At 32.0% G+C, this 9,945-nt stretch overlaps 1 protein-coding gene across 1 annotated transcript in view; it reads left to right on the forward strand.

The window, feature by feature from the left end:
- Nucleotides 1-9,945, forward strand: part of LOC106104350 — a gene marked incomplete at its 3' end in the record, with an annotated part of 164,065 nt that overhangs the window by 122,949 nt on the left and 31,171 nt on the right. Inside the window, exon 5 of the mRNA XM_013284383.1 lies at nucleotides 6,364-6,417. Within this exon, the coding sequence (XP_013139837.1) occupies nucleotides 6,364-6,417 (54 nt within the window). The remainder of the gene's footprint in view (nucleotides 1-6,363; nucleotides 6,418-9,945) is intronic.

The raw sequence follows: 9,945 nt of genomic DNA on the forward strand, positions 1-9,945 counted from the left end.
GATATATGATTTTAAAACATCGTTCTTCATATTCCATCGATTAATTTTCTAAAATAATTTTTATTTGACTATCAGCAGTTTTTGTACTTCATTTATTTGAATTACGTAAGTTGTGACGCAAACAACACGCACCGACGCATTTTATCGGCATTGTTCTGTCGCTTAGTCGGTGAGTACATTTTCAGTCTATATCGAATATTATGTCGCTGACTAAACTACGAGATTATTATCACAATTCCAACTTTTACTCAGTATTATAGCGATCTAAGTTTCTATAGTTTACGCTGAGTTTGTATTGCGACTCATATTTGTCTTTTCTTAGACAATGTATTGTGTATTATCTATTCGAGAGAATCGTTATCTAATCTTGAGACTTGAATCCAAATGTCTTAATAATCGCTAAAAAATGTTGTTTCCTGTTGGGGCGTTCAGTCCACCGGGCATTGGATCATTCGATCCAATGGGAATAAATGTTGATCAGTCCACTGGGAAAGACCCTAATTATTTGTAACTTGCAAACAATGTTATTAAAATCTAATTTGTTGTTCAATTTTTTTGCAAAGAAAGCTACGTATACAGATGTTAAGCTATACTTTGGAATAATTAATTAGATATGACGCAGGCAAAATAACATGTGTACAGATATGCAAAGAGAAGTCCGCTCTGACGCAAATTGGTGGTTTTTTTCGCGATCGTATTTTGTTCGCGATAACGTGGCTAATTGTACGATGCCTGTCTAGTATGAAGTCGCGATTTTTTGGCAAAGAGATAAATTTGATATATGTATTTTAATTACCTATTTACTTTTAATCTATGTTTTAATCCGTATGTCCTAAAGAATAAAGAAAATATATCTTTTAGTAGAAGTGGATATCGTTATGCAGCTAGTTTCTATTGTTTCTCTTAATATACAGGCTCCTTTTTTTAAGGCTCCATTTAGTAATTAGTCTTTTATTATAAAATGCTGTTAGAAAATTCTGGCTGTCAAAAATGTATCTCCACACATTTAATAACAGAAATTGTTCCATTACTAAAATGAACTAATAGTCTGAAATAGATGAAGTTCAACAAACCGATATCAGTTAATTAATTCGTGTCAAAATTAATAGTATCGCATTGGCGTACTTAACCGGAATGTGGTCCGAGGGGAATTTGAATGGTATTTACTGTGCGATAATTTGCCTAGAGCCTAGCGAGTGAACTATATCACGACAGACCGACCTCGGGCAGATCCGTCAGTGAATCCGGGCTTCGGCCTTATGTTTGTGTTTTTAGTTTGCTTAAGGTGACAGTGTGAAAAAATCGTAGCTAACACTTCAAAGGAACTTGTAAATTACTTAAATGAATATTAACCACTTCTGATTAATTACTGTAGATACGATATTGGTTGCAACTGGATATTGCCAATAGATTCCATGTTTTTATAATATCGACTCGCACTTCATCACTTAGGTTAAAATTGTACTGTGTATTTTGTTTAAGGAAAAAAGTATCAATCCTATGTTTATGATTTTATCGTATAAGTAAATTTTCATAATGTATTGTTGAATTTTAATTATTTAACGATAATGATAAGATATGCATTCCAATTTTGCAATAACAATATTTTATTGTTTACACAGATTATTAAATTAAATTGCTTCATATCACATATTTATAGAGTTAAAAGAAACGCGAATCAGTGGTAGATAGTGGCTTAGCACATGATACCCGGTTTCTTTTGTACCTTGATCTATTACTGATTAGTCGTTTGCCTCAAACAAACACGTTCTAGACCAAAATATAACGAAATAAACATAGTCATAACAAAATTGTACAAAAAAATCACACAATAGATAGTCTCAAGTTCAACAACAAATAAGTTACGTAACTGAAATGGCGTCGCAATGCACGCTCAGGTCAATTTTGTATGCATGTTTTATGACTTTTTTCATACATAATAACACGTTATTACTATAACAGAATAACATGTAAATAGTGTAATAATATTTTAGCCTGCATCAGTTTATAAAATAGACAGCTATTTAAACATTTGCACTCCATAAAACTACTAGCATTCGCCCGCGACTCCGTCTGCATGGAATAAAAAAAACACAAGGTAGCCAATGTTAACTTCTAGGCCATCCTCTGCATCTATACAAAAATACATCGAAATTCGTTCAGCCGTTTAGGCTACAAACTCAAACAAACTTCTATCCATCCCTCCATCTAAACTTTCGTATTTATAATATTAGTATGATGTTTGGTGTTGTCATATGGGATTATTAACTAACACAGTAAGTTATTGATAGCACCAAATCACCATTTTATAATAATTTAGATTGTCAAGCGCTAGTTAAATCGTTATTACAAAAACTCAAGGCAATTTGTATACTAAAGACATGTGTTATAGACCAGGTAGCATTTTGCTTTACGTAAAGCTTCGTTATTACGCTAGTACAAAGCGCAGCTTGTGTGACTCGTGTGGGCTTTTGTTGAGGACGTTATATTGATGCGAGCCGCCCGGTGACGTCATCGGACTCCCCCTCAAACGCTTCGCTAACAGGAAAAGGAAGTGGGACTTTTATTAATCAACAAAGGGCGCTTACTACAGCGGAACTGTAAACTCATCAGCGAACTTTTACGTAAGCTTATTAGGAAACTTATTGCACTCAGAATCGTTAAATGATCACATAAGGAGCTCCTTAGTGTAGATTTCTCAAAGTAACACTAGTTGCAAACAGGCGGAAAGTTACAAACAAGTGATTTTATAACTTAAAATTGTTATCTCAATAGATTTAGCTACTTAGAAACGAAAGTGATGTTATCGCAGTGAATTCGAAACATATACTTAGAATTTAATATCAGCACATAATACTTCAGCACCAGCACATAATTAAAAAGAATACAATTCGTGCACCGCGACTGAAATAATTGTTTCCCATCAGTTACAACGAAGCTAAAACGAATGAAGGTCAAAACGCTACCGTGGAATGCAACATAGATGCACCTAATTAGAACTTAAATGTCACATCGTTTTGGCACGTATCCGAACGGATTTTGTATCACCTAAGTATAAAATTGCTCTATTCAAAGATTCTTTCGCTACGCTCCAGTGTTTTAACTACTTTTATTTCACAACATGTTTTCGTGTTTATTTCTGCAGTGTGAACTCACGACTCTGTAGCCGTAATTATAATACGTCTTTTATTACTAATAGGTTAAATAAAATGTTGCATTTCGTCAGCAAATTGCTCAGTATCACTTTATCTCCGATTGAATTTGTTGTTGCTTTTGATTTCGATAACGGATGTTATTTCCATATTTTAATATGTAAATGTATAATTAATGTTGTAAAATATTATCTCCAAATTTTACAGCTTTACAATAGCAATATTTTATATGGCTTGAACTTGAGTAATTGAATTTCTTTGCACGTACAAGTCGAGTTGAAGCAAAATTCGCATAAAAACCGGGAATTTATACTACATCTAGTGGATTGTGACCTGGTTTATTTTAGTTTATTACCGAATGCTTTTCAGGAAAAACCATAGGTTTAGAATATTATTTATACCTCTTGTACATTTAACTAGCTGACTAGCTGTTGACTGTGACTTCGTTCGTGAGGAAATAAAGTTTTCGGGATAAAATGATATTCCTGATTGCAAATTTCAATCACATATTGACAAACATCAATCTATCCAAACTTGCATATATTTTTGAGGGTAAACTATCCAAATAGTTTTTAATAACTTAACTTTACTATAATGCTTTTGTATTCTTAACCCAATTCTTTTGTTTCTAATACTTTATCCTTAAACTAACTGTTGCCCGCGACTTCGTTATAATGATGTTGGCTACGTAATCACAGTGTTTGCGGTAGGTTATGGATGTTAATATATATTATGTACCTGTCAGTTATTCCGAAAAAAAAAACACAATGTTAATAAGACATATAGGTATACAAAGTAACAATATCCTCAAAGGCTGGCTACGCATCTATAGTTCCTCTGGTGTTGCGGATGTCCATGGGCGTCGTTGAGCACCTCTGCCCCCTTCTCATATAAAAAAAAAAACATATTATCTAGTTTGCGATGTTCATTCTATCTTGTGTTCGACAAGGAATAGGCAATAGTTGAAGGCGAGTCACACATGCTCTCTGATGATAACGAGTTTCCAATTAATCTCCATAATCCTCTTATATGGACTTAGCTTATCGAGATAGATAATTACTTTCGAACAGTTTTTATCGTCCTTTTATTCATTTCAGACTTGTTGAAACGATGCATATTAATATACGATTTTTTTAAGTTAACCCGACATTTATTGAAGTAATAGTTTTGTTAATTTTAATCGCGATTCTACGGATGTCTCATTATACGAAGATAGTGGTAAACCCAGTGAGTTTGCAATTTTACTAAGTTTTATAAATTGTGTAAAAATTTTATAAAAGTTTTATAAAGTGTTTAAAATTTATTTTTAACCAAAAAACAAGTCATGAATAATGTACAAAACTCAAGATGCTATTAAGAATTATGTGGAGCACTGAAGTAACCGTCATATAAGTGTTAACACGTCACAAATACACGGGGAGCGACTGCGCCCTAGCGAAGCGATAATTAGTTGGGCCGCAACTGAAATAACCCTTCGCTAAGGACGCCTCCGGCCAACCGAAGCGCTATAAAAGAAGTAAAACAATAATCAGTGGTGCGCGGCCCTTTCTTCCCCCCTTCGAAACTAAACGCAGGATGGGGCGCTTTGTGACTCTCGTTTCTGAATAGTGTACTTTACTTGTGGGAGATTTAGATTAGTAAGCCCAACACAGCTATAATTACTGTATTATTCGAATACTCGTAAACAATAATTAAGTGCTACAAAAAACCTTACGCCAATAGGAGGAACAAAGAGTATAAAGCAGCAGATTGAACAATGCACATTTTGGATTATATTTTAGAAGAAAATTAATTAAAAGACCATCATGGAGAATATTACTAAAGGACCGGAAAGTTTCTACACAAAGATACTGTAAAATAATATATTTTGAATTGAATTATGCTTAAAATTTTGACTTTAATGAGATGAGTATTTACTTAAAAATTCAAAGAACGGAAGCCCATAATAATACAAAAGATAAAAATTTTATTAAAAAATCAGTCGGTCAAAGATTAGATTATGTAAAAGCTAATTAAAAAACTAAATGAATATCGTTATATCTGTAACATTTTTGATAACACAGATAAAAAATAATTGCTAATTGTGTCGGAAGAAGTATAAATGAGATTTATTGTGGATTAAATTTAGGTAATAACTGTCCGAATTTTCGTCAATCCGTTTATCGTTGACATTGTTCTATTAACCCACTTTAACGCAAGCTGTTATCATAGTAACAATAAAGGTATTGTGGGGCAAAGCCTGTCCCCCTTTAACGGTCTCACAATAGACCTTTGAACGTCGCTAGAGGGCGCTGAGAAAGTTCATGTCCAACCCGACATATTTGTCGCATCGTTGCGAATCGTAAACACTAACGATTTAAGTGTATTTACAAGTACAAATTGACTACAACTAACAATGTACATCTTTTAAATTAGCGAAATGCTATTAGAAAACGTCTGTCTGTTTTAAATTGCAAGATACTTCATTGTATTTCTGTATACTTTCAAAGGCAATAGAAGTTTTTCTATTAAAGTTTTTAGTAAGATCAATGCCTCTTAATGTAGGTAATTTAATGGAATCCTTTAATTGAAGTTGGGTGGTATTTGTTTTAAAATATGCCTCTTGCATTGTCTATTCCTTGCTTAAATCCAACATTTAATGTAATAAAGTATTCCTTATTGTTGATTATAAAACGCAGTTAAATTCTATTATTTTAGTAATTATGTATTCGTTATAGTTTGAATACGATTTGGAATGTTTATTCGTTTTCTATGAGCATGTGTTTAGCGCGTGACTCGCATTTTAATTTTATTTTAGTATTCATGTGCCATTGAAAGAATCGTTGGCATTCATGTTTCCTTAATATTACCAAAGGAAGCTATCAATTGTTAACATTACCAACATTAAACGATCTAACTATTTTTAAGTCCATGTCCCAAAACTCGTTTCTTTTTACCTTTTATGTTAACAAGACTTTTAAGACAATCTGGTTTGTATTTATGCCATATAGTCAATTTATGAAAATATTGTAAAACTTACATTAAAACAAATTATTACCAGTCTTAGGTATTTAATAAAACAATTGAAAATTAATGTTTCAAATCCATAAGAAAAAGAAAACAAAATTTAGTTTGATATTTACATAAAAACGCAGTTCTAATGTATAAAACTTATAATAAAAGTGACAGGTCGCGTACATAACTTTTTTTTAATGTATATTTTTTGTTTCAGGTAAGCTAAGCGAGACGTGCAGCTTGTGTGTCACACCACACGTGTCACCTTACGGTGAGTTAGGAGTAATCTAATCTGTGGTTTTGTTGTTAGAAAACTACTAACAGTAATATTATCTGTGGTAGAAAACGTTCACTGTAGCTGGCTTTGAAATTACATTTTCTAAATTAAAAAATAAACAATTGTCTGTTGAATTTAAACGTATTCAAATAAACTTCTTAGGTAGTATTATAGTAATAAATTGTTACGGTAATTACTAAATTAATTCAGATTAAGTAAATGTTTAATACTAAGATAAGTTAAAAAAACATACAACTTCTAACAAGTAATCGTAATTGCTGTTTCATGCGGAAACTTTAAACTCATTTATTTTAATAATATATTTGAATTTTATTGTGCGCTACTCTTTCAACATTAATAACTAAAAGTTTTAAAATAAAACTATAGTTTTAGTGGTTGGTTCTTTCATTACAAAATGATTTAAGAATGTTTTAATTTCTTAAAGCTTAAAAATCCCCTTTTTGAATTTGTGTGGCATCTATCAAATGTTGCGCGTAAAATAAAAGTATAAAACGCGTAAATTGGATATCAAGAATTTGCTTTTTTTTAAATATTATTGAAAATCTGTTACATTTTTTTTCATAATATTTTGAGTGGCAACTTTCTGTGTTCACTACAGAATGTATATTAAAGTGTAGGCACAGCTGTAATGTTAGTTTATGGACATAATAGTATTAACCGTGTTCGGAGCGCGGCCAATTGAATCGGGCGCAGTAATCAAGTCGACAGTGGGTCATCGGGTCGATCCCGCCCGCATCCCGACCTACCCATGACTTGTTAATATCACAAAACCCCTGTATATCCCGTGTAGTATGTTCCCCTATCTTTTTTTCTACTTCTTTATGGTTTGTTTTATCAAGTTAATTTGATTAATTGTTTAATTACATTATCGTATCTTTTGTTTGCGATACGAAATGTGTCTTTTTTTGATGTGATATAAAACGGCAAATGATACCGTTTTGACCATTATTTTATTTTCTGAACAAAATAAAGAACTTTAGAACATTAGTATTTTCAAATATTTTAGATATCATTTATAATTAATTTTTTCGGAACCAAAAAACAATCATCATAAACACTACTCGTTCGTTGTAAGAGATAAAAATGCTATTAATTCAAATAGCTGTATTCGATAATATCGCGTAATAAAACTACAGTTACTTCCTATGCGGTTGTTTCGCTACAATGTAGTCGACTGCGGCTTGTAAACAGCCTTTTATTTGACACGAAAATGTACTTCCGTATGTAACAAGTAATTTATAGCGAAATAACCCTTGCTTTACTATGTACGTATTCATTTTCATAGATAAAACTACTAGTAGTTTTATTAGAGTTCTGTATTGATTGATTGCCATGTAACTGTAATACCCGGAGTTGTTAAATGGTTAGTAACGGCTACACTAAGTGTAGATTTATTATTAACTAGCTTTTGCCGACGACTCCGTCCGCGTGGAATAAAAAAACAAAAGTGAGTAGCCTACATTTTCTTCCAGACTGTTCTCTACATCTATAGCAAATTTCATCGAAATCCGTTCATCCGTTTAGGCTAACAAAAATCCATCCATCCATCCATCTAAACTTTCGCATTTATAATATTAGTATTAGTATAATTATTCTGTAGTACATAGGTTTATGCGTATGATAATCGAATAATTGCGATAGTTAAATTATTAAGTTGTACGATACTAATTTAAACCAATTTAGTGTTACTGCATTAATATCTGAGGCGCGGACGTAGGCCTTAATATTAACTTTTTTATTCTCTTATCTTGTTTTTTTAATTAATATTTAATACTAATAAGTTAATCTTGTCTTATTTGATCCACGTTTACTGCTACCTAACCGTAATGTTTTCTTTTTTTCTCTCTAACAACATTGTACACCTATAATTGGATTTGTTACCATTCTTGTGTCTTAAAGTTTATTTCTATATGTGATTGTTTTATAACTTATCTGTTGCTGTACTTTGTGAATAAATAAATAAATAAATTATTTGAAAAGTTTTAGTATAAAAGTCACTACGTAAACTAAAACCAATTAAAACCCATCTATTTTCCGACACATCGCATCCAAAAGAGCTGGGAAAGGTAAACATTCCCCGTCGATGTAGCCAATAATCCAGTTTGCTAATTGCTCTACACTGAATCTCGGCAGCTATTAAATTTCGTCAGCCGTCATCTCAACTTGTTCGCAAAAGCCCTACATCGCAGAAACAGTTTACCCTTACATCGCATTGAGTTGCCTCAAACGTTCACCAATAACAGTTATAAACACATAACGTTTGCAATGTTATATGCTAAATTTATTAATTGGAATAATATCGATTATTTTTATTAACCACACCATTAACGGTAATAAGCGACTTTTTGATAACTATTGGTTTGGTAGTTGGTGTTGCTGATAATTTTATATGCATTTGAATTTTTAATTAATACATCAAAATGTAAGGTGTGATGATTCTTTTTTTATAATTAAACATTATGTTTAACATGCATGTCTATAACAATATTTTAAAGAGGAAATATTTGTATTTTTGTATGTACTGAAATAACTCAAAGACTACTGGGCCGATTTCAAAAATTCTTTTACCGTTAGAAAGGCACTTTATCTGTGTATGACATAGGCTATATTTTTTAATTTCACGCGAGCGAAGTCGCAAGCAACAGATAGTGAGGAATATATTTATGTGAAACCTTGAGAAGATCCTATTTCGTTTAAAAAATATATCTCAATCCATTCCTTCAGAAGAGATTAACCGGTTTGTATTTACCTATCAGCAAGTCTAGACTAAATATAAATCAACTAGTGTACGCATTATTCACAAAGGTTCCCACGGGAAAGTGGGATAGTCTCATACGGTGTTACAGGAGTGTAAGTGGGACAAAGCTAATAATTAATAAGCGATATTGTCGCCGCCCGCATGGCACATAAATAACTCTAACGAACGCAGAGTGGACGGATCGTCTCCCGTCTAATGTGTTGAACGTAATTATACCAAATTAAATCTGGGGAGTTGAAACGATATGAGCTGGACGTCTTTTTATAGATGGATTTATTGCATCGCAGACTTGATATATTACGGATGAGTAATACAGTTTTGTAAATTAAACTGTATTATATTTTAAACGTAAACTCGATAAATGGTATGGTATCATTGAGATGTGTAACAAAAATTCTAAGGGGCAGTACTACCAAATTCTCGTAAATTGCCTGATAATAATCAAACAGATAAAATACGTGACGGAAATATAGGATTTTTTTGTTTCACAATTCAAGATACCGATAAATAAGAACCTGGTAGTTAGTAAAAGCGGCAACGTAGCAAGGACGCTTAAAAGATCATATTCGGGCAGTTTTGCAAAAAAACTTTATTTTTCATGTTAAGATAAATCTTTCCTATTTTCTGCTAAAAAAATTCTTTAAAAAGATTTTATACAATATATGCTAAGTATTAAAAAATCGCTTATTTATTTTAATATTTGGTTAAAAATAAAATATATAATATGAAATAAGTGGAATGAA

Source organism: Papilio polytes, unplaced genomic scaffold, assembly GCF_000836215.1.
Source record: "Papilio polytes unplaced genomic scaffold, Ppol_1.0 DF823688.1, whole genome shotgun sequence".
Taxonomy (NCBI): Eukaryota; Metazoa; Arthropoda; class Insecta; order Lepidoptera; family Papilionidae; genus Papilio; species Papilio polytes.